The 26,281-nt window shown below is 39.8% G+C and overlaps 1 protein-coding gene and 1 long non-coding RNA gene across 2 annotated transcripts in view; both read right to left on the bottom strand.

Moving 5' to 3' along the window:
- The window catches only part of LOC108415836 (gastrula zinc finger protein XlCGF7.1-like), a 36,866-nt gene extending 21,472 nt beyond the window's left edge, over positions 1 to 15,394 (bottom strand). Inside the window, exons 1-4 of the mRNA XM_037532872.1 lie at positions 15,136 to 15,394; positions 14,352 to 14,865; positions 14,060 to 14,258; positions 5,779 to 6,223 (exon numbers count right to left, since the gene is read on the bottom strand). Coding sequence (XP_037388769.1) covers positions 5,779 to 6,223; positions 14,060 to 14,258; positions 14,352 to 14,735 — 1,028 coding nt within the window. The 5' untranslated portion in view covers positions 14,736 to 14,865; positions 15,136 to 15,394. The remainder of the gene's footprint in view (positions 1 to 5,778; positions 6,224 to 14,059; positions 14,259 to 14,351; positions 14,866 to 15,135) is intronic.
- Positions 15,395 to 21,409: 6,015 nt separating this feature from the next.
- LOC108415835 lies at positions 21,410 to 25,327 on the bottom strand. The gene is made up of 2 exons (XR_001857080.1): positions 24,951 to 25,327; positions 21,410 to 21,572 (listed from the first exon to the last, which is right to left on the bottom strand). It is a non-coding gene; the product is annotated as an uncharacterized LOC108415835 (long non-coding RNA).
- Positions 25,328 to 26,281: the final 954 nt, after the last annotated feature.

The following is a 26,281-nucleotide window of genomic DNA, read 5'->3' as shown; positions in this document are numbered from 1 at the left end:
GTCAAAAGGGTGGAGAAATAAACCTGCCTCTGTGAGTTTCAGACTGATTAAGACTTTGGTATAGATTGGGCAGGTGCCACATAATCCCCACGTAGAAAGTGCTGTCATAACTGATGTGCAGCTACCTCATCTGTTGAGCAGAAAAGAATTAGCACCATTTCCAAACTCAGATTTTTCATTTTCTCAGTTCGCTGGACTCTATGTACAACATGTAGATGTCCGCAAAGAAATCTTAGATCAGTAGTTACTTAGAAAATACTTGGTTCTAGCTTGTGTTAGTTGTTTATTTTTTGTTGTTGTACTGTAATAACAAATTTGGAAAAATAAGTTAACTTTAATCTTATTTATTTGTGTGTTAATAAAATCACTATTCCTGCTGACCATGTCAACACATTACTTTCACACCAACCATCTCCATGTCCACCTTCACTACATCCATAAACCTTCTCTGAGGTCTACCTCTTCTCCTTCTACCCGGCAGCTCCATCTCCAACATTCTTTGCCCAATATATCCACTATTCCTCCTCAACACATGTCCAAACCATCTCAACCTGGCCTCTCTGGCTTTATCTCCAAACTGCTCCACCTTCATTGTCCCTCTGATCTGCTCATTTCTAATCTTGTCCAGCCTTGTCACTCCCAACGAAAATCTCAGCTTCTTCATCTCCGCCACCTCCAGCTCAGCCTCCTGTCTCAGTCTCCAAACCATACATCATAGCAGGACGCACTACTGTCTTGTAAACCTTCCCTTTCACTCTTGCTGCTATCCTTCTGTCACACATCAGCCCTGACACCCGTCTCCACCCACTCCATCCTGCCTGCACCCTCTTCTTCAAACCTTTTCTATACTGTCCATTGCTCTGGATGATTGACCCAAGATATTTGAAGTCATCCACCTTTACAACCTCTACTCCTTGCATCTTCACCTTTCCAACTGCCTCCCTCTCATTCACACACATGTATTACGTCTTGTCTCTACTGACCTTCATTCCTCTCCTCTCCAGTGCAAACCTCCACCTCTCCAGATTCTCTTCCACCTGCTCTCTACTCTCATCACAGATTACAATGTCATCTGCAAACATCATGGTCCATGGAGCCTCCTGCCTGACCTCATCTGTCAACCTGTCCATCACCATTGCAAACAAGAAGGGGCTCAAAGCTGATCCCTGATGTAACCCTACCTTCAACTTGAAACCATTTGTCACTCCAACTGCACACCTCACCACTGTCTCACTATCCTCATACATGTCCTGCACCACCCTAACATACTTTTCAGCTACACCTGACTTCCTCATACAGTACCACAGTTCCTCTCTTGGCACCCTATCATATGCCTTCTCTAGATCCACAAAGACACAATGCAGCTCCTTCTGACCTTCTCTGTATTTCTGTACCAACACTCTCAATGCAAAAATGACATCTGTGGTACTCTTTCTGGGCATGAAACCAAACTGCTGTTCACTGATCTGAACCTCTCGCCTTAGCCTTGCTTCAAAAACTCTTTCCCATACCTTCATGGTGTGGCTCATCAACTTTATACCTCTGTAGTTTCTGCAGCTCTGCACATCACCCTTGTTCTTAAAAATGGGGACCAGTACACTGCTTCTCCACTCATCAGGCATCTTCTCACTCTCCAGGATTTTGTTAAACAATCTGGTTAAAAAGTCTACTGCCTTCTCTCCTAAACATCTCTATACCTCCACAGGTATGTCATCTGCAGCAACTGCCTTTCCATTCTTCATCCTTTTTAAAACTGCCCTCACTTCCACCTTACTAATTCTCTGCACTTCCTGACTATCTCTCCCCTCGTTGTCCTCCTCTCTCTCTCTCATTTTCCTCATTCATTAGTTCTTCAAAGTACTCCTTCCATCTAATCATCACTCTCTGTTCACTCACTAGTACATTTCCCTCTCTATCCTTTATCAGCCTAACCTGCTGTACTTCCTTTCCAGCTCTATCTCTCTGTTTAGCCAAACGATGCAAGTCCTTTACTCCTTCTTTACTGTCCAGCCTCTCACACAGCTCATCATAGGCCTGAGCCTTTGCCTTTGCCACCATTCTTTTTGCTATGCAACTAGCCTCACATTACTCCTGCCTACTTCCTTCATCTCTCTGACTATCCCACTTTTTCTTAGCTGTCTTCTTCTTCTGAATACTCTCCTGGACTTCCTCATTCCACCACCAACTTTGCTTTTTGGAGATGACTGTATTAATTGTGTAAAAAATAAAAATAAAAAAACCACATTCATAGTTCAGTGTGGGCCAAACATTACTGGCTGAACTCACAACAGTAAAGTAGGTGATTGTTCATGCAGGCAAGAATGACACAAGGAAGCAGGAGTCTGAAACAATAAAAAGTGACTTTATCTCTTCAACACACTCAGGAAGCTCAATGTGCAGTCATTTATCAGTGGACCCCTGCCTGCAGAGAGAAGCAAAATATTCTCAAATTTACTTTAGTTTAGATGAAACAACTGGTTACATAAAAGCTGCAGGACAAGCAGACTAAAATTTATTGACAACTTCAACCTGTCTTTTGGGAAAAGAGTTTTTTTGAAGCAAGAACTGCATATAAACAAGGGTGAAGATAAATCTGTGGCAGAGAACCTCATTTTTTCCATGAGCAACTTATCCACTCCTACTAGATTCAACTCTGTCATAATTCCACATCCTCCCCCAACTGTGAATGCCCGGATGGAGCTGCGATGATGATCAACCATATCAGTGGCTGGAGACACCAAAACCACACAAACAGTCCACACCTTCCTCCATCTCCACCGACTTTTCAACCCATTTCAACCTGCACCACCTAAAAAAACACCAGAAAGACAACTCCTCAACCACCAGACAGCTTAAGATACCCTCCTCTGCTGAAAGGGAAGATATCACACCATTTTCAAGTAATCCACAAAAAAAAAAAAAGTGATATTTTTTGGGCCCATGCTGCTACCATGACGTCAGCAATACATGTTTTCAAAACATGATCGGATCCTGTGTTCCAGAAATTTCTACCATTCCAGTGCTTAGTACTCTGAAACAGAAAGAACAGGGAGTACATGTCCGACAATGTAAATTTATCCAATCTGCATTATGTAAAATTTGCGTCACAGCTTCTACAACAAAGTGCACAGGTTATTAAGTTAGCAATTCTTAATATAAGATCTCTCACAAACAAGTCCTATTTCATTAAAGATTTTATTACAGCTCATGTGCTTGATTTTATGCTTTTAACAGAAGTGTGGTTGCCTAAGTGTAGTGCTGAAACCATGAAACCATATTCTTCGAATCGGCTCCACCAAACTTTAGGTTTATAAATGTCTGTCACTAAATGTTAGGAAGGGTCTCCTTGGACAGTGTTCTCCCTCAGAAACCAGAGAATGAAGCGATAAACCAGCTCGGCAAATCCCACTAAGTCCCAAGACAGAGCGCTCTCGGTGCAATGATGAACAAACACTCTCGTAGAGAGATGAGTGATTTATTCACAAAGCACACAGAAGAAGGGGAAGTCCCCTCTTTATAAACACAGAGAGCCCGTCCCACGTGCTCGCAGGCAGCCAGGAAGGGCCCTACCACATTCTAACATGTGTCGTAACCTGCTTGTCCATACATGGAGTTGTTTTTCTCCATCTCTGGATGTGCTCAGTTCAACATCAAAATCCAGCAAGTCAAAAGTGCAAGTGGTTTGCAGAATGAAAGAGGAACAATAGTTATTAACAGCCTGTAAGTATGCACAAAGGGCAGACACCCTTGCACCCTCAGCAGAGTCTGATTTTATTAATACATGTTAGTCACTGGGGAAGAGACAGGCCAAAGGAAAGTTAACCCTTTCACTAAAGCTGAAGGTGTAGCTGCTCTTCTTTAGGATTCTTTCTAAAGCAATCAGCTATTATTGAGTGATTTCACGTCCTTGAAGTATATCGCTGTGGGTCTGAAAAGGGCACAAAAAAATGAATACTACCACAATGCTAATTTTTTTCATCAATTTACATATACATTACCTTTTATTTCCACTGAATTTGATCGTTTTGTTATTGCTGGTGATGCCAAGGCACTCTGTGCTATCTTATGCTCTTATGGACTTTCTAAGCATGTGACTGGGAACAAACACTGTCAAGATTACATTGTGGATGTGGTTATCTCAACATATCAGCCAATGTTAAAGAGGTTGCTTTGTCAGATCATTACTGTTTTCATTGAAATGTGTAGTTTATACTTTCAAGGAAAGGAATACTTTGTGGAAATAATGTTTCTGAGACAGCAGTTCAAGGGACCTGTGGTATCCCCTAGGCTTCAGTTCTTGAGCCACTCACATTTAATTTATACATGGTGCCTTTTGGCCAAATACTACAAGACTATGGAATATCTTGCCATAGCTATGCAGATGTTACTCAGATCTACTTGGCCCTCTCTCCACACAAGTATGGTTGCATTGACTCACTTTGTAAGTGCCTTGAGCACATCACTACCTAAAAGGAGCACAACTTTCTGTAGCTGAATAAAGAGATTATTTTATTACGGAATAACAATGAGAGTCAAAGTCTAGCTGCATACCTGGATTCAAGAGCCCTAAAATCTAAAGAACTAATACGTAACCTTGGTGTACTAATGGACTCTGGTCAATCGTGTCAAAGCAGTTACTAAATAATTTCTTTTTCACCTTAAGAATATACCAACATCAGAGATTTTCTGAATAAACCAGACCAGGAGAAATTCATCCACGCCTTTATTTCCAAATGACAAACGGCTTCAGCTGATTCAGAATGCAGCTGAGCAGAGTCTCACTAGGAGTGAAAGAGAAGAGTGATGAACCCCCTTCATCTTTTCCATACAACAGACTCATTTCCATACAACAGATTGTTCACTGTACATAGAATACAACACACAACTGCTTACTCTAAAAGTTTGTAACATTACATATTGTATGTATAGTATTACGTGTATACAAACATGTATATATCATTCATAGATGCGTTTATAATTGTGTCTGTCTATAGAACATACTGTCGGCCTCTCTGGGATGCTCTTTTTATAGACAATGATGTTGGTGACCTGTTGCTAATTAACAACTACATGCTTTTGTATGTTTTTTAATAAACAATAACATTTCAGTTTCAACATCTCATATATTGTCTTTATAGTATTTTAATTAAATAAATTTGCACATAATTGCATTTTGTTTTTATTTATATTTTGTCCCAACTTTGTAGAAATGGGGCTGTAATAATCATGGTACTTCCCAGCCTCCTATGTTTTAACTCTTATTAAGAGAAAAGAGCAAGAATGATAATGAGCCAAGCACTGTGGCAAATGTTTGTCAAAACATCCACCATTGTATCATGAACACTGTACGAGCTTGGATCTGCTATCTCTAGATAAGTATCAACAGCATGAGCAGTGTGGACGTTCTGGGGCGAATACGCAGTACCACACCGTCTCGTTGGGTGTATGAGCCTTAGGTTTGACTTGGTGGTCAGTAGAGGAAATTTTTCCATTTTATACTTCTCCTTTAGAAACAGTGTAAAAACAAAAGTGGTGGTTTTCCCCAAAAAACAAGACTGAAATCTGGTCTACAATCACAGTTTCCTGTAGACTTTCACACCTGGAATATGTAAAGGTTACTTCTGATTTCTACCACAGCTCTTAGTGCACTTGTGTTCCTTTACAGTCTTTAAATACCTGAAACTCTTCAGACACTCTGAGCAGTGATACAGTTTCACTCCTGTGTGAATGCTCTGGTGACTTTGGAGAGTCCTCTTGTCATTAAAACTCTGTCCACACTCTGAGCAGTGATACGGCTTCTCTCCCGTGTGAATGCGCTGGTGGATTTTGAGAGCACCCCGTGTAGTATAACTCTTCTCACACTCTGAGCAGTGATACGGTTTCTCTCCTGTATGAATGCGCTGGTGGTCTTGGAGATGCCACTGTACAGTAAAACTTTTCCCACACTCTGAGCAGTGATACGGTTTCTCTCCTGTGTGGATGCGCTGGTGTTTTTTGAGTTTACTCTGTACAGTAAAACTCTTCCCACACTCTGAGCAATAATATGGTTTTACTTCTCTATGAGTGCGCTGGTGCTTTTGGAGATTACTCTGTTCAGTAAAACTCTTCCCACACTCTGAGCAGTGATACGGCTTCTCTCCTGTGTGGATGCGCTGGTGGTTTTGGAGATTGCCCTGTTGAGCAAAACTCTTCCCACACTCTGAGCAGTGATATGGTTTCTCTCCTGTGTGGATGCGCTGGTGCTTTTTGAGAGCACCCTGTGTAGTATAACTCTTCTCACACTCTGAGCAGTGATATGGTTTCTCTGCTGTGTGAATGCGCTGGTGGTTTTGGAGAGCACTCTGTGCAGCAAAACTCTTCCCACACTCTGAGCAGTAGTGATTTCTCTCCTTGCTGTGCTTCTGCATTTGTCTGTGAGATGTGTTCATGTGGGGGCTACCAGATGATGTTTGCTCAGTCCCAGTATGTCTTCTGGATGCCATATTCTTATATAATCACCATTATCAACTGCTTAACTTTCCTCTTGGTGGAATCTTCTGACGTGTTTATGGAAACACATTTAAGCTGAGCAGGAAAGAGCAGGAGAAGACTTGAAATGAACATCAATCATTTCTGTAAAAAAAAAGAAAACATAAAAACTTATAGCCATAAAACAAAATCAGTCTTATCCAAATCGAGAAAAGGCAGAAAGTGTGAAGAAAAAATAACTTCCATCCGATGTGGAAAAACCAATAACATAACACCCTCAAACTAAATGCTTTGCACATGTTCTACAGTTAAATATATATATAAGGATTATTGATTTCATTTCATAAAAATAATGAGTTATTAACATATAGAAGCCACTGTATGACAGGGTAAGCCAAAGCTGTCACGCTTACTAAAGTTAAAATGAGTTGATGGTCTAATTCCTGAGGAGACGGAGCTGTAAACACACCCAGATCTGTTTATGAAATTCATCACCAATGGCGCTCTGCTTAATCAAACACAGTTTCATTAATTTTGTTGACATTTGTATTGAAAATCAATATCAATCAATCAATATTTATTTATATAGCGCTTTTTACAACAGGTGTTGTCACAAACAGCTTTACAGGACAATCAGTATTACAGAGAGAAAAGGAAAAGAAAAGAAATAAAGAAAAATCTGGGTCCGAGCCCCCATGAGCGACGGCGGCAGGGAAAAACTCCCTAAAAGAGGAAGAAACCTTGAGAGGAACCAAGACTCAGAAGGGGAACCCGTCCTCCTATGGTCGACAGCAGATAGCAAACATTATTAGTATGAGGTTTTATAGTAAAGTGGGAAAAGAAAAGATCTGAGGGTGAGGACTGCACAGCGCTGTACAGCAAGAAGCTCAGAGGTGGTCAAGTTGGTCCTGAAGGCTGGCGAGCAGCGGCATCCAATCGAGGCAGAAGCAACAGCATCAGACGCACAGGATGGGCAGCTGATCAGCTCAGCAGAGAAAGGAAAGAAGAAAACAGAGTCAGTTCTGTAAAGAGTGGCTCACCATAGACTACAATATAGTAGAGCAGCAGAGACTCCAGCAGGTCTAGACCTGACAGGGAAGACGAATCACTAAAGGCTCCAATATACAAGTAAGTTTTTAGCCTAGACTTAAAAACTGAGGCTGTGTCTGATTCCCGAACATTAGCAGGAAGATTATTCCAGAGCTGGGGGGGGGGGGGGGGGGGGGGGGAATCAACTGCTGAAGTGAAGAACACTTTCACTAATCAGTCTGGACCATTTGAACCTGGTTTCATTCATCTGACAGCTCAAAGTTGGAAGTTATAGGCTTTAGAGAATGAAATGCTGATGTGTAATATTGGCGGATTTGGCGTGGAAATGGCGATCTGAATTCACGAATCCGGACCAACAGATATGCAGATGTGCGTTACTGCATTCCGGTGTTGCGGTAAATTCAGTCCCCCAGTTCCTCCCTCACTGCACATGTCGAAGTCATGATGCCTTCAGTTGCCACTGATCTGCGGGGCTTAATTCATTTTGTGTTTGTAGTGTTATTTCATCCGATTCACCGTGGTAAGCGGTTTATCACGCTGTTTGTAAAATGACTTGTAATTAAACACGTTTTAAATGTGATGTCAGCAGATGTTTTAATGCTCAAACACTTTCTTGCTAAAGCTAGCTTTGGCTCCATTTTCAACTACTACCTACTACTTCAACTCCGGCTGTAATACACAAGGGAAACCACGTTTCGCAGGCTCTGGTTAAAGATGTTCCCCCTGTATTCTCAGGTCTGAAGGTGGTATAATATGAATACAAGCTACTGTAAAGACGAGTCACATTGGTACCATAACAGGAAGACTACAGGGAAACTAACTTCCTAGGTGCACTGAGATACGTAGTCTAACAATAATAACAGACCAATTACTGTAGCGTGTAATCGTTTAATTCAGCAGCAAATGTTTCAGTCTATGTACACAACTTGGCCAGACTGATCACTGAAGTCTGAACAACAAAATGTGTCTGCATATATAGTAATTAAATCAGAAATGGAGCAATAAATCTAACTTATGTTACTGAGACTAAACCCCTGCAGGACGAGCAGCACCTCCATCAGTGAGGCTCTAACAGACATTTAAAAACACTCATCAGTCAGTTACGCTGACATATAAGGACTGAAAGCAGCTTAAAGCAGCACTTACAGCTCTTTAACCTCAGACTGAGTCTCCGCTTCAGAGCTTCCCCCAAACACAACACGCTGTGGGAACACAGCAACAACAGACCACAACCGGGAGGATATTTTTCACAATAAAAGTTTCCAGTGCTCAATACGTTTCAGTTCATATAATTAATAATTTACTCTAAAATATTATTAAACAAGCATTACTTCACATGTAAGTGTCTTTCATTCTAGGAATCTGAAATATGTTATAGCCTATTGCATTAACATTGATGAAGGATGGACATGGAGTTTTTACTGTCTAGTGTCTAAAAAGCAGATTGTGTCAACATAAACCCACAGTGAAATGAAATCAGCAGACCCTCCTCTGTCTGAAAACATGGAGTTTTATACCAAGCAAGCTTCACTGCCCATGCAGGAGTACTATGAGTGTTACATGCCTATATATTAATAAGGAATGGACATCGTTTGACTATTGTTTGCTTCTTCATTGTTATTATTAATTTGTCACTTTGTAAATATTTTTTTCAAGACTTTTGTCACATGCACAACAGAAACAGGCAGTTACATTGTACAATGAAATTCTTACTTTGCTGTTCCTCCATTCACCAAATATCATCTTAAAATAATCTTAGAATAAAAAAATAGAAAAATAGAAAATATAAATGACACTGAAAACAACAGTAAAATAATAGTAAAAAGTAATTATATGCAAAGTTGAAAGAAAAGTAAATGTTACATGTGCATATGTGCAAATATGGAGAGCAGCAGTTCATAAAGTGCATGTTGCAAGAAACAGATGTAAACAGTAGAGTTCTGATATCAGCAGTACAGTCTATGTAAGTTGCAGTTATTGAGTGCAAGGTCGGCCAAAAGTTACACTAAGTTTACTGAAGTTATTATGTGTTTATGTAATTTCCAAATATTACATAACATCTGATGCATACTGTTTAATGTCTTACAATTTACTACTAAAAAAGCAAACAAATAAAATGTCATGAAAATATGTAAACAGATTAATAAACAAACAACCAAATGATCAAGCAAATAACCAGAATAAAGAATTATGAGAGACTTTATAGTTAACAAGAACAAATTTTCTTAAATGTATTCACATTTTTTTCCTCAGTACATATAATTTATTTGTTCTTCTTCTGAATACTCTCCTGGACTTCCTCATTCCACCACCAAGTTTGCTTTTTGGAGATGACTGTATTGTGTAAAAAAAAACCAAAAAAAAAACCACATTCATAGTTCAGTGTGGGCCAAACATTACTGGCTGAACTCACAACAGTAAAGTAGGTGATTGTTCATACAGGCAAGAATGACACAAGGAAGCAGGAGTCCATCCATCCATCTATCCATTATCTTCCGCTTCTCCGGGGTTCGGGTCGCGGGGGCAGCATCCTAAGCAATGAAGCCCAGACCTCCCTTTCCCCAGCCCCTTCCACCAGCTCTCCAAGGGGGATTCCGAGGCGCTCCCAGGCCAGCTGGGCGATATAGTCGCGCCAGCGTGTCCTGGGTCTTCCCCGGGGTCTCCTCCCAGGTGGACTCGCCTGTGACACCTCCCGAGGGAGGCGTCCAGGAGGCATCCTAACCAGATGCCCGAACCACCTCAGCTGGCTCCTCTCAACGTGAAGAAGCAGCGGCTCTACTCTGAGTCCCTCCCGGATGACTGAACTTCTCACCCTATCTCTAAGGGAGAGTCCAGACACCCTGCGGAGGAAACTCATTTCGGCCGCTTGTATTCACGATCTTATTCTTTCCGTCATTACCCAAAGCTCATGACCATAGGTGAGGGTGGGAACGTAGATCGACCGGTAAATCGAGAGCCTTGCCTTATGGCTCAGCTCTTTCTTTACCACAACAGACCGGTAAAGAGCCCGCATCACTGCTGACCCAGCACCAATCCGCCTGTCAATCTCCCGCTCCCTTGTACCATCACTCGTGAACAAGACCCCGAGATACTTGAACTCCTCCACTTGAGGCAAGAGCCTATCCCCGACCCAGAGAGGGCTCTCCACCCTTTTCCGCCTGAGAACCATGGTCTCGGATTTAGAGGTACTGATTCTCATCCCAGCCGCTTCACACTCGGCTGCAAACCGATCCAGCGAAAGCTGAAGTTCGCGGCCTGATGTCCCAAATAGGACCACATCATCTGCAAACAGCGGCGGAGATGTCCACGCAATGTTGAAAAGGCGTGTCAGCCAAGACAGCCCCACAACATCCAGAGCCTTGAGGAACTCAGGGCGGATCTCATCCACCCCTGGAGCCTTGCCACCAAGGAGCTTCTTAACTACCTTAGCGACTTCGGCCTCAGTAATGGACAAGCCTATTCCCATGTCCCCAGACTCAGCCTCCTCACTGGAGAAACAATAAAAAGTGACTTTATCTCTTCAACACACTCAGGAAGCTCAATGTGCAGTCATTTATCAGTGGACCCCTGCCTGCAGAGAGAAGCAAAATATTCTCAAATTTACTTTAGTTTAGATGAAACAACTGGTTACATAAAAGCTGCAGGACAAGCAGACTAAAATTTATTGACAACTTCAACCTGTCTTTTGGGAAAAGAGTTTTTTTGAAGCAAGAACTGCATATAAACAAGGGTGAAGATAAATCTGTGGCAGAGAACCTCATTTTTTCCATGAGCAACTTATCCACTCCTACTAGATTCAACTCTGTCATAATTCCACATCCTCCCCCAACTGTGAATGCCTGGATGGAGCTGCGATGATGATCAACCATATCAGTGGCTGGAGACACCAAAACCACACAAACAGTCCACACCTTCCTCCATCTCCACCGACTTTTCAACCCATTTCAACCTGCACCACCTAAAAAAACACCAGAAAGACAACTCCTCAACCACCAGACAGCTTAAGATACCCTCCTCTGCTGAAAGGGAAGATATCACATCATTTTCAAGTAATCCACAAAAAAAAAAGTGATATTTTTTGGGCCCATGCTGCTACCATGATGTCAGCAATACATGTTTTCAAAACATGATCGGATCCTGTGTTCCAGAAATTTCTACCATTCCAGTGCTTAGTACTCTGAAACAGAAAGAACAGGGAGTACATGTCCGACAATGTAAATTTATCCAATCTGCATTATGTAAAATTTGCATCACAGCTTCTAGAACAAAGTGCACAGGTTATTAAGTTAGCAATTCTTAATATAAGATCTCTGACAAACAAGTCCTATTTCATTAATGATTTTATTACAGCTCATGTGCTTGATTTTATGCTTTTAACAGAAGTGTGGTTGCCTAAGTGTAGTGCTGAAACCATGAAACCATATTCTTCGAATCGGCTCCACCAATCTTTAGGTTTATAAATGTCTGTCACTAAAGCTGAAGGTGTAGCTGCTCTTCTTTAGGATTCTTTCTAAAGCAATCAGCTATTATTGAGTGATTTCACGTCCTTTAAGTATATCGCTGTGGGTCTGAAAGGGGCACAAAAAAATGAATACTACCACAATGCTAATTTTTTTCATCAATTTACATATACATTACCTTTTATTTCCACTGATTTTGATCGTTTTGTTATTGCTGGTGATGCCAAGGCACTCTGTGCTATCTTATGCTCTTATGGACTTTCTCAGCATGTGACTGGGAACAAACACTGTCAAGATTACATTGTGGATGTGGTTATTTCAAAGGATCTCAACATATCAGCCAATGTTAAAGAGGTTGCTTTGTCAGATCATTACTGTTTTCATTGAAATGTGTAGTTTATACTTTCAAGGAAAGGAATACTTTGTGGAAATAATGTTTCTGAGACAGCAGTTCAAGGGACCTGTTGTGTCCCCTAGGCTTCAGTTCTTGAGCCACTCACATTTAATTTATACATGGTGCCTTTTGAACAAATACTACAAGACTATGGAATATCTTGCCATAGCTATGCAGATGTTACTCAGATCAACTCGGCCCTCTCTCCGCACAAGTATGGTTGCATTGACTCACTTTGTAAGTGCCTTGAGCACATCACTACCTAAAAGGAGCACAACTTTCTGTAGCTGAATAAAGAGATTATTTTATTACGGAATAACAATGAGAGTCAAAGTCTAGCTGCATACCTGGATTCAAGAGCCCTAAAATCTAAAGGACTAATGCGTAACCTTGGTCTACTAATGGACTCTGGTCAATCGTGTCAAAGCAGTTACTAAATAATTTTTTTTATCACCTTAAGAATATACCAAAATCAGAGATTTTCTGAATAAACCAGACCAGGAGAAATTCATCCACGCCTTTATTTCCAAATGACAAACGGCTTCAGCTGATTCAGAATGCAGCTGAGCAGAGTCTGACTAGGAGTGAAAGAGAAGAGTGATGAACACCCTTCATCTTTTCCATACAACAGACTCATTTCCATACAACAGATTGTTCACTGTACATAGAATACAACACACAACTGCTTACTCTAAAAGTTTGTAACATTACATATTGTATGTATAGTATTACGTGTATACAAACATGTATATATCATTCATAGATGCGTTTATAATTGTGTCTGTCTATAGAACATACTGTCGGCCTCTCTGGGATGCTCTTTTTATAGACAATGATGTTGGTGACCTGTTGCTAATTAACAACTACATGCTTTTGTATGTTTTTTAATAAACAATAACATTTCAGTTTCAACATCTCATATATTGTCTTTATAGTATTTTAATTAAATAAATTTGCACATAATTGCATTTTGTTTTTATTTATATTTTGTCCCAACTTTGTAGAAATGGGGCTGTAATAATCATGGTACTTCCCAGCCTCCTATGTTTTAACTCTTATTAAGAGTAAAGAGCAAGAATGATAATGAGCCAAGCACTGTGGCAAATGTTTGTCAAAACATCCACCATTGTATCATAAACACTGTACGAGCTTGGATCTGCTATCTCTAGATATGTATCAACAGCATGAGCAGTGTGGACGTTCTGGGGCGAATACGCAGTACCACACCGTCTCGTTGGGTGTATGAGCCTTAGGTTTGACTTGGTGGTCAGTAGAGGAAATTTTTCCATTTTATACTTCTCCTTTAGAAACAGTGTAAAAACAAAAGTGGTGGTTTTCCCCAAAAAACAAGACTGAAATCTGGTCCACAATCACAGTTTCCTGTAGACTTTCACACCTGGAATATGTAAAGCTTACTTCTGATTTCTACCACAGCTCTTAGTGCACTTGTGTTCCTTTACAGTCTTTAAATACCTGAAACTCTTCAGACACTCTGAGCAGTGATACAGTTTCTCTCCTGTGTGAATGCTCTGGTGACTTTGGAGAGTCCTCTTGTCATTAAAACTCTGTCCACACTCTGAGCAGTGATACGGCTTCTCTCCTGTGTGAATGCGCTGGTGGATTTTGAGAGCACCCCGTGTAGTATAACTCTTCTCACACTCTGAGCAGTGATACGGTTTCTCTCCTGTATGAATGCGCTGGTGGTCTTGGAGATGCCACTGTACAGTAAAACTTTTCCCACACTCTGAGCAGTGATACGGTTTCTCTCCTGTGTGGATGCGCTGGTGTTTTTTGAGTTTACTCTGTACAGTAAAACTCTTCCCACACTCTGAGCAATAATATGGTTTTACTTCTCTATGAGTGCGCTGGTGCTTTTGGAGATTACTCTGTTCAGTAAAACTCTTCCCACACTCTGAGCAGTGATACGGCTTCTCTCCTGTGTGAATGCGCTGGTGGTTTTGGAGATTGCCCTGTTGAGCAAAACTCTTCCCACACTCTGAGCAGTGATATGGTTTCTCTCCTGTGTGGATGCGCTGGTGGATTTTGAGAGCACTCTGTGTAGTATAACTCTTCTCACACTCTGAGCAGTGATACGGCTTCTCCCCTGTGTGAATGCGCTGGTGGTTTTGGAGAGCACTCTGTGCAGCAAAACTCTTCCCACACTCTGAGCAGTGATACGGTTTCTCTCCTGTGTGGATGCGCTGGTGTATTTTGAGAGCACTCTTTGCAGCAAAACTCTGTCCACATTCCAAGCAGTAGTGATTTCTCTCCTTGCTGTGCTTCTGCATTTGTCTGTGAGATGTGTTCATGTGGGGGCTACCAGATGACGTTTGCTCAGTCCCAGTATGTCTTCTGGATGCCATATTCTTATATAATCACCATTATCAACTGCTTAACTTTCCTCTTGGTGGAATCTTCTGACGTGTTTATGGAAACACATTTAAGCTGAGCAGGAAAGAGCAGGAGAAGACTTGAAATGAACATCAATCATTTCTGTAAAAAAAAAAGAAAACATAAAAACTTATAGCCATAAAACAAAATCAGTCTTATCCAAATCGAGAAAAGGCAGAAAGTGTGAAGAAAAAATAACTTCCATCCGATGTGGAAAAACCAATAACATAACACCCTCAAACTAAATGCTTTGCACATGTTCTACAGTTAAATATATATATAAGGATTATTGATTTCATTTCATAAAAATAATGAGTTATTAACATATAGAAGCCACTGTATGACAGAGTAAGCCAAAGCTGTCACGCTTACTAAAGTTAAAATGAGTTGATGGTCTAATTCCTGAGGAGACGGAGCTGTAAACACACCCAGATCTGTTTATGAAATTCATCACCAATGGCGCTCTGCTTAATCAAACACAGTTTCATTAATTTTGTTGACATTTGTATTGAAAATCAATATCAATCAATCAATATTTATTTATATAGCGCTTTTTACAACAGGTGTTGTCACAAACAGCTTTACAGGACAATCAGTATTACAGAGAGAAAAGGAAAAGAAAAGAAATAAAGAAAAATCTGGGTCCGAGCCCCCAAGAGCGACGGCGGCAGGGAAAAACTCCCTAAAAGAGGAAGAAACCTTGAGAGGAACCAAGACTCAGAAGGGGAACCCGTCCTCCTATGGTCGACAGCGGATAGCAAACATTATTAGTATGAGGTTTTATAGTAAAGTGGGAAAAGAAAAGATCTGAGGGTGAGGATTGCACAGCAGTATAAAGCAGAAGCTCAGGGGTGGTCAAGTTGGTCCTGAAGGCTGGCGAGCAGCGGCATCCAACCGAGGCAGAAGAAGCAACAGCATCAGACGCACAGGATGGGCAACTGATCAGCTCGGCAGAGAAAGGAAAGAAGAAAAGAGAGTCAGTTCTGTAAAGAGTGACTGACCATAGACTACAATATAGTAGAGTAGCAGAGATTCCAGCAGGTCTAGACCTGACAGGGAAGACGAATCACTAAAGGCTCCACTATACAAGTAAGTTTTTAGCCTAGACTTAAAAACTGAGGCTGTGTCTGATTCCCGAACATTAGCAGGAAGATTATTCCAGAGCTGGGGGGGGGGGAATCAACTGCTGAAGTGAAGAACACTTTCACTAATCAGTCTGGACCATTTGAACCTGGTTTCATTATCTGAGAGCTCAAAGTTGGAAGTTATAGGCTTTAGAGAATGAAATGCTAATGTGTAATATTGGCGGATTTGGCGTGGAAATGACGATCTGAATTGACGAATCCGGACCAACAGATACGCAGATGTGCGTTACTGCATTCCGGTGTTGCGGTAAATTCAGTCCCCCAGTTCCTACCTCACTGCACATGTCGAAGTCATGATGCCTTCAGTTGCCACTGATCTGCGGGGCTTAATTCATTTTGTGTTTGTAGTGTTATTTCATCCGATTCACCGTGGTAAGCGGTTTATCACGCTGTTTGTAAAATGACTTGTAATTAAACACGTTTTAAATGTGATGTCAGCAGATGTTTTAATGCTCAAACACTTTCTTGCTAAAGCTAGCTTTGGCTCCATTTTCAACTACTACCTACTACTTCCAACTCCGGCTGTAATACACAAGGGAAACCACGTTTCGCAGGCTCTGGTTAAAGATGTTCCCCCTGTATTCTCAGGTCTGAAGGTGGTATAATATGAATACAAGCTACAGTAAAGACGAGTCACATTGGTACCATAACAGGAAGACTACAGGGAAACTAACTTCCTAGGTGCACTGAGATACGTAGTCTAACAATAATAACAGACCAATTACTGTAGCGTGTAATCGTTTAATTCAGCAGCAAATGTTTCAGTCTATGTACACAACTTGGCCAGACTGATCACTGAAGTCTGAACAACAAAATGTGTGTGCATATATAGTAATTAAATCAGAAATGGAGCAATAAATCTAACTTATGTTACTGAGACTAAACCCCTGCAGGACGAGCAGCACCTCCATCAGTGAGGCTCTAACAGACATTTAAAAACACTCATCAGTCAGTTACGCTGACATATAAGGACTGAAAGCAGCTTAAAGCAGCACTTACAGCTCTTTAACCTCAGACTGAGTCTCCGCTTCAGAGCTTCCCCCAAACACAACACGCTGTGGGAACACAGCAACAACAGACCACAACCGGGAGGATATTTTTCACAATAAAAGTTTCCAGCGCGCAATACGTTTCAGTTCATATAATTAATAATTTACTCTAAAATATTATTAAACAAGCATTACTTCACATGTAAGTGTCTTTCATTCTAGGAATCTGAAATACGTTATAGCCTATTGCATTAACATTGATGAAGGATGGACATGGAGTTTTTACTGTCTAGTGTCTAAAAAGCAGATTGTGTCAACATAAACCCACAGTGAAATGAAATCAGCAGACCCTCCTCTGTCTGAAAACATGGAGTTTTATACCAAGCAAGCTTCACTGCCCATGCAGGAGTACTATGAGTGTTACATGCCTATATATTAATAAGGAATGGACATCGTTTGACTATTGTTTGCTTCTTCATTGTTATTATTAATTTGTCACTTTGTAAATATTTTTTTCAAGACTTTTGTCACATGCACAACAGAAACAGGCAGTTACATTGTACAATGAAATTCTTACTTTGCTGTTCCTCCATTCACCAAATATCATCTTAAAATAATCTTAGAATAAAAAAATAGAAAAATAGAAAATATAAATGACACTGAAAACAACAGTAAAATAATAGTAAAAAGTAATTATATGCAAAGTTGAAAGAAAAGTAAATGTTACATGTGCATATGTGCAAATATGGAGAGCAGCAGTTCATAAAGTGCATGTTGCAAGAAACAGATGTAAACAGTAGAGTTCTGATATCAGCAGTACAGTCTATGTAAGTTGCAGTTATTGAGTGCAAGGTCGGCCAAAAGTTACACTAAGTTTACTGAAGTTATTATGTGTATATGTAATTTCCAAATATTACATAACATCTGATGCATACTATTTAATGTCTTACAATTTACTATTAAAAGAGCAAACAAATAAAATGTCATGAAAATATGTAAACAGATTATTAACCAAACAACCAAATGATCAAGCAAATAATCAGAATAAAGAATTATGAGAGACTTTATAGTTAACAAGAACAAATTTTCTTAAATGTATTCACATTTTTTTCCTCAGTACATATAATTTATTTGTTGGGAAAAAAAAATAAACACAGAAGTGTTCCCCTTGTAATTAGCAGTGTAAAATCAGATGAGAAAGGTGTGAAATTTCACATCCACAAAATAAACATCAAATCACCTTAACTGCAGTGCAACCCTTGGAACTTTTTATCCTGCGCATTTTATCATACATATTGTCTGTGAATATGTCTGTGTCAGTACAGAAATATCAGGGCATGCTGTTATTTAATTTTATGAAAATCTCTTTTAAACTAGCGGGCTTAGCTCCACTCTTGCTGGGTGGAGTCCATCACATTTTGGAAACTCATCTATTGCTGATCTGAATTCTTTTATATCAAGAAAGTAGTCAAAAAGTGCTGGACTAAAACCCTTCAGGACTGGTGCTGAACACCCCTCACATCACACTCTTCTATTGAATTTTATCTTAAATGTTTCAAGATACAATGTAGTTAATTTAAATATGATGTGAAAGTGTGTAGAGATCATTATAAACTACAGCTATACAGTTAATTCAAGGAGTTTTAAATAATAAAGCTCTGGTTTAAATTCCTTTAAGCCGAATTTGTTTCTTTTCTGTGTTTCTGTGACTTTGTGTTGATTTAAGAATTCATTATAATTTATTTTTACGGAGAAGTTCATACAGCAGATAATCTCTCATTTGGTTCTGGCAAATTAGATTTAATTGAACATTGAATAACACTGTCTTTAAAAAGAGGCACACAAAGACCACAGTTGCTGTCACACATTGTCTCAGAAAATGGGGGTATTGTGATAAAATTCACATTGCAAAGTCTATAATTCTTCCATGTAATGACACATTTTGGGCAACCATAGAATTTTGTATTTTAGCACGTACTTTAACAATTTCATGTTTATATGATTTTAAGGATTTTCCAAGATTTTTGCCTTGATATTAATACTAATAATAAAAAGAGGTGTTCATTTCATTGAGAGAGATAATGGCTTCAATTTTGTTGACATTATAATTAAACACTGAACACTGTATTTTTTTTTTTTAATTGCATTACTGTGATACTATAAGTAGTGTTTTAGGGCAATGAATGATCTAATTTTTTATAATGGACTCTTTCCATCCATATTTGCTACACTTATTAATTTTAGAAAATGATTTCAGTAGTTCTGTAGATGTAGCACATGAAGGATAGGGTTATGAAGGTTAGGTTTATAGCCTTATGTATTTTTGGAAATTTGGCACAATATCGAATGTCCCTTTTATGAAAAATATTTTGTTTAAGGGAAGTTGTGAATGGTCAGAAAATGCACACAAAGGCAAGAGTATAGTCTTAAATATTTTGGCAAAATTGGTGCAATAATATTGTATTTGCATAATATTGTAAAACATACATAATGTGAAGTCATTTGCCAAAAACTTTTGATAACCTAGAGTGAATTTTAAGGAAAACTATTAAAGGTAAAAAATGCAAATTTTGCACCAAATTGAATGTACATTTGACATAGAAATATTTAAAATATTATATAAAGTAAATCACGTGGAAGCATTTTCCAACAAATTTTGATGGCTTGGAGTGAATTTTAAGGGAAAATGTGAATGGGTAAAAAATGCACAGAAAAAGGAAACACTATAGCTTTACATATTTTGGCAAACGTGGCTCAATATTGAATATACATTTTACAAAGGAATATACAAAATACTGTACAAAGGAAATCATGTGCAGGCATTTTCCAAAATGTTTTGATGCCTTGGAGTGAATTTTAAGATAATTTTTGAATGGTCAAAAAACTAACACGAAGGTATGGCTATAGCCTTATGTATTTTGGCAAATTTGGTGCAATGTCAAATGTACAATTTATGAAGGAAGTTGATTATTTTGGATAAAATACATAATTTGGATAATTTTCCAACAAAATTTGATGCCTTCGTGTGAATTTTAAGGGATTTATGAAAGGCTAAAAAACGCACATGAAGATAAGATTGTTGCCTTACGTATTTTGCAAATTTGGTGCCATAACATATATGCCATACAATTTATTTATCAAAATTGGATATTTGGGACAAAATTCATCATGTGGAGGTATGAATTATGAACAGTCAAAAAACATGACGGTAAGACTACAGCATTACATATTTTGCCCAATTTGGCTCAATACAGAATGTACATATTATGATGGAATTGGAATTTGAATTTGTGGGACAAAATACCTCAAGTGGATGTATTGGATGACATTTCCCAAGAAAGGTAAGGTAAGGTATGACTTACAAGGTGAGACTTATGTATTTTGCCAAATTTTGTGCAATATCAAACTTACATTTTTTATGATGGAAATTGAATTATTTTTGGACTAAATACATTACTTACTGGCATTTTTCAACAATTCTTAATGCCTTGGTGTGAATTGTAAATGAAATTATCTATGGGCAAAAAACACACATAAAGGTAAGACTATATCTTTATGTTTTTTTCTTCAAATTTGGTGCTATGTTGAATACACAATTTATAATGGAATTTGAATTTTTTAGACAAAATACATCACATGGGGGCATGTTCCAAAAAATGATACTTTAGAATGAATTCTGAGAGAGTTTATGGTCAAAAAAACGCACATGAACGTAAAATTCATATTTTTTTAAGATGGAATTTGACTTTCTTGGACAAAATACATTACTTGGAGGCAACTTCCAACATTTTTTAGTGCTGTGGTGTGAAATTATAAGGGAATTTATGTATGGGCCAAAAAACGCACATAAAGACAAGACTATAGCCTTACATTTTTTTTAACCAAATTTGGTGCAATATTTAATGTTCAAATTGTAATGGTTTTGAATTTTTTGGACAAAATACAAAGTGTGGAGGCATATTCCAATAAATTTTAATGCAGTGGCCTGAATTTTAAGGGAAATTATGGTCAAAAAATGCACGCAAAGGTAAGACTTTCTCGCAAAAGTTTAAGACTTTTTTGCAAAATTTGTAACTACTTTGAATGGACATTTTATAAAAGAATATACAAATTATTGTACAAAGTAAATCATGTGAAGGTGTTTTCCAACACATTTTGATTCCTTGCAGTGAATTTTAACGGAATATATGAATAGGCAAAAAACCCACATGAGGGTAAGTGTATAGCTTTACATACTTTGGCAAATTTGCGGCAATATCAAATTTTTTTATGACAGAATTTGAATGTTTTTGTACAAATTATTTAGAGGCATTATCCAACAATTTTTCATACCTTGGTATGAATTTTAAGGGAATTTATGAACAGTAAAAAAAATGCACATGGAGGTAAGACTAGTGTAACCCAGGTTATAGAACCAGAATATCATAATATTGCTAAATGTTATGGCAGCTAAACTAAAACTTAGCTAAGTAGACTGAGAATAGTGAATAGTACACAATAAATGAGCACATGAATACGAAAAGGAGACTTATTTATTTAGTAATTTTTCCATTGGATGAGACAGCATCCAGCCGGCCAATAGGGTGGCTGGTTGGAGAGATGTGGGCGTATAGTTTTCCTTGGGCATGGGTTTCATGTTTTTTTTTTCTGTGTCCAGCCAAGACAGAAGGTTCTCCTGCAGTAAAAAGAGAGAGAAAAAAATAAAAGTTAGAACTACATGATAAAACACTATGAAATTGTCTTTAATAACTTATTGCTGAGCAGATATATGGGGAAAGTTTTTTCAATGAAGAACGAGAAGTTATTTGCTGCACTGAAACTTGTGCATCAGTAAGTTAAATGGTGTAGCAGCTAAGCTAAAGCTAATTTAGTTTTTTATGCACATGAGTTGAAATTGCGGTAATAGAAATGTTTACATGTCATTTTACAAGTTAAATACTGTCACTGTGAACTAAGAGTGAGTTTTAATGGATATATTTTTCAAGTTTGGAAGGTTCATAAAAGTTTATGCCGTGTATGAGTGGTGGGCCTTATGTGGGTGGCTGCGAGTGAGCTAAAGCGCCTCGCGCTGCAGAAATGAACCCTTTTTATGCTGAATAACTTTTCTTATTTTTTCCTACATGAAAGTTGGAAATATAATTGTTATTGCAGTTACTCATTGACTACTGTATATACTGTACCTATGTGGAGTTATTTGTAAACTATGTTAGTTAAAGTCATTGTTTATTTTTATTATAATGAACTTATTGGGTTAATTATGCTCTTATTATAGGTCATTTTTTTTGGTCCTGATAATCTTGGTGGATTCAACTTTGCTTTGATGGTGAGCTTGCCAAATTCTAATCTAGAGGGTCATTCTCATGGACATCGCTTAAATTGTAACGTATTAAACTGTTAGGAGGAACAATTTGCACTCTCCACGGACCGGACTTTTCAAAGGGTTCCATATCCTGTGGGATACAAAGACATTGATTAATACCTGTACATACATAACCTGTGTCTTCTTCTTCTTTCGGCTGCTCTCTTTAGGGGTCACCACAGCGGATCATCTGCCTCCATCTTGCCCTATCCATTGCCTCCTCTACTTTTACACCAACCATCTCCATGTCCACCTTCACTACATCCATAAACCTTCTCTGAGGTCTACCTCTTCTCCTTCTACCCGGCAGCTCCATCTCCAACATTCTTTGCCCAATATATCCACTATTCCTCCTCAACACATGTCCAAACCATCTCAACCTGGCCCCTCTGGCTTTATCTCCAAACTGCTCCACCTCCACTGTCCCTCTGATCTGCTCATTTCTAATCTTGTCCATCCTTGTCACTCCCAAAGAAAATCTCAGCATCTTCATCTCCGCCACCTCCAGCGCAGCCTCCTGTCTTTTAGACAGAGCCACAGTCTCCAAACCATACATCATAGCAGGACGTACTACTGTCTTGTAAACCTTCCCTTTCACTCTTGCTGCTATCCTTCTGTCACACATCAGCCCTGACATCCGTCTCCACCCACTCCATCCTGCCTGCAACCTCTTCCTCACCTCTTTTTTGCACTGTCCATTGCTCTGGATGGTTGACCCAAGATATTTGAAGTCATCCACCTTTACGACCTCTACTCCTTGCATCTTCACCTTTCCACCTGCCTCCCTCTCATTCACACACATGTATTCCGTTTTATCTCTACTGACCTTCATTCCTCTCCTCTCCAGTGCAAACCTCCACCTCTCCAGATTCTCTTCCACCTGCTCTCTACTCTCACCACAGATTACAATGTCATCTGCAAACATCATGGTCCATGGAGCCTTCTGCCTGACCTCATCTGTCAACCTGTCCATCACCATTGCAAACAAGAAGTGGCTCAAAGCTGATCCCTGATGTAACCCTACCTTCACCTTGAAACCATTTGTCACTCCAACTGCACACCTCACCACTGTCTCACTATCCTCATACAGGTCCTGCACCACCCTAACATACTTTTCCACTACACCTGACTTCCTCATACAGTACCACAGTTCCTGTCTTGGCACCCTATCATATGCCTTCTCTAGATCCACAAAGACACAATGTAGCTCCTTCTGACCTTCTCTGTACTTCTCTACCAACACTCTCAATGCAAAAAATGCATCTGTGCTACTCTTTCTGGGCATGAAACCAAACTGCTGCTCACTGATCTGAACCTCTTGCCTTAGCCTTGCTTCAACAACTCTTTCCCATACCTTCATGGTGTGGCTCATCAACTTTATACCTCTGTACTTACTGCAGTTCTGCACATGCCTTGTTCTTAAAAACGGGGACCAATACACTGCTTCTCCACTCATCAGGCATCCTCTCACTCTACAACCTAGTTAAAAAGTCCACTGCCTTCTCTCCTAAACATCTCCATACCTCCACAGGTATGTCATCTGGACCAACTGCCTTTCCATTCTTCATCCTTTTTAAAGCTGCCCTCACTTCCACCTTACTAATTCTCTGCACTTCCTGATCCACTATCTCTCCCCTCGTTGTCCTCCTCTCTCTCTCTCATTTTCCTCATTCATTAGTTCTTCAAAGTACTCCTTCCATCTAATCATCACTCTCTGTTCACTCACTAGTACATTTCCCTCTCTATCCTTTATCAGCCTAACCTGCTGTACATCCTTTCCAGCTCTATCTCTCTGTTACAAGCCGATACAAGTATTTTACTCCTTCTTTACTGTCCAGCTTCTCATACAGCTCATCATAGGCCTGAGCCTTTGCCTTTACCACCATTCTTTTGCTATGCGACTAGCCTCACAGTACTCCTGCCTACTTCCTTCATCTCTCTGGTTATCCCACTTTTTCTTAGCTGCCTTCTTCTTCTGAATACTCTCCTGGACTTCCTCATTCCACCACCAACTTTACTTGTCTTCTTTCCTCTGACCAGACGAAACACCCAACACATTCTTGCCAGTTTCTCTCACCACCTTAGCTGTAGTTTTCCAGTCCTCAGGTAGCTCCTCACTGCCCCCAAGGGCCTGTTGCAATTGTAGCGCCCCCACCTGGTACTTGATTGAACAACAAGGGCCTAAAGGTGCTTAACGTTTTGACCTGAAGTAGCATGGGAGGTACAAGGTGGGTCCTACAAATACTAAACTATAATTGGCTGGTTTGCTAAGGTGATTTTTGCCTACAGGCTCAGAAATGCAGCTAATCAAAGCTACTTGAATCTCCCATGCACGCTTATATTGAACCTGCACCTACGACCATCCAAAAAAATGAATACACACATGAAAATATACACTAAAACCATAAACCCCCAAGTCACAGGCAACACAATCTGTCTTTTGGTTCTGATTTAATTATAGAAGTAGTAATTATGCTTCTCATACTACTAACTAAAAATCAAGGAAAATAATTAGGGAAATTGGGCTTGGTTTAACCACAGGTTAAACAGTGATTTTACAGTACACTTATTTGGTGTTCCGTGTGGAGTAAGAACAAAAAAACCCCAAATGTTCACAGTTTATGAGGGAGCTACCCTCAGTTGGCGCACGTTGGAGCGCAAAGAGAAAAAAACAAACGGTAAGAGGTCACTCACAGGTCAGCCGGCAGCTTGAGCATCGCCATGGAGCTTTCCAATGGCTGAAAAAACCCAAAAACATTTACAAGCGAGACCCTAGGTTCCAAACAGGAGGATGTCGGCACGTCCCGTCCCGTCCCGTCCACAGCACTGGTTCAGCGTCCGTCGGTTCCAGCAGTCTCTCCGTCCCTTGGCCGAGTTGCTCCGACAAACGACACGGTGCTATTTCGCTAATTAGCGGAGGACACGCTTCAGTTTTGTTTGTCACCCCGACCTGCACTGCATCAGCTCTTTCACTCTCCCCACTTAGAGAATTTTCACACGAAAATGCTCGCGAAATTCTTGCTCCCAGCTCCCGCGTCTCTCTCTCGCTCACCGACCAGACACCCCACTGTTCTTCCCCACGAACTCCTTCAGCCCCGCCCACGTCCCCGGAACTGAACTCAGAACAGTAAAAGAAAAGTTTCCATTAAAGCAAACTTTCATTAAACTCAATAACTTTTCAGAAAAGAAAACAAACACCAAGTACACATTGATACAAGTATACATAATGAACATTTCAAAGCATGTTACAATTCTCTAACTCCTAGAGCTATAAAAGGTAGAAAAAAAAAGGCTACACAATTTTTCCCTGAACTGCCTGCAACCATCCTCCTCCTTCAGCTTCCACCATCTAATCTTTGGCTCTGTCTTCACTCTCTTCCTCTTCTTTGTTTCTAACCTCATTCTACAGACAACCACCCTATCCTGCCTTGCTACACTTTCCCCTGGCACCACTTTACAATCTCCAATCTCCTTTAGGTGGCATCTCCTGCTAAGGATATAACTGACAACCAACCTGTGATGATTATGAACTGACCACATTCAAAATTATACCATCAACCTCCAACTTCAGGTTCATAATCCTGTCTGACACTCTCTTTACATCCAGAACACTTTTCCCAAGCTGTTCCTTTAGGATTATCCCTACTCCATATCTGTTCCTCTCTACATCATGATACAACAGTTTGAATCCACCTCCAATGTTCCTGGCCTTGCTTCCTTTCCATCTGCTCTCCTGGACACACAGAATATCTACCTTCCTTCTCTCAATCATGTCTGCAAGCTCTCTGCCTTTACCAGTCATTGTCCCTATGTTCAGAGTTCCTACTCTAACCTCCACACTCCTGCCTTTCCTTCTCTTTCGCTGCCTTCTAAACCGCCTTCCTCCTCTCCTCTTTGATGGTCTTCGACCTACAGTAGTCCAATTTCCACCGGCACCCTGCTGGTCAACATCACTGGAGTCGTTGTTAACCTGGGCCTCGACCGATCCAGTATGGCAATCATATTTGTGATCCGCATGATAGTTT

Source organism: Pygocentrus nattereri, chromosome 22 (genome assembly GCF_015220715.1).
Source record: "Pygocentrus nattereri isolate fPygNat1 chromosome 22, fPygNat1.pri, whole genome shotgun sequence".
NCBI lineage: Eukaryota > Metazoa > Chordata > Actinopteri > Characiformes > Serrasalmidae > Pygocentrus > Pygocentrus nattereri.
Note: the sequence above shows the minus strand (reverse complement) of the source record. Positions and strands in the feature narration are given on the sequence as shown.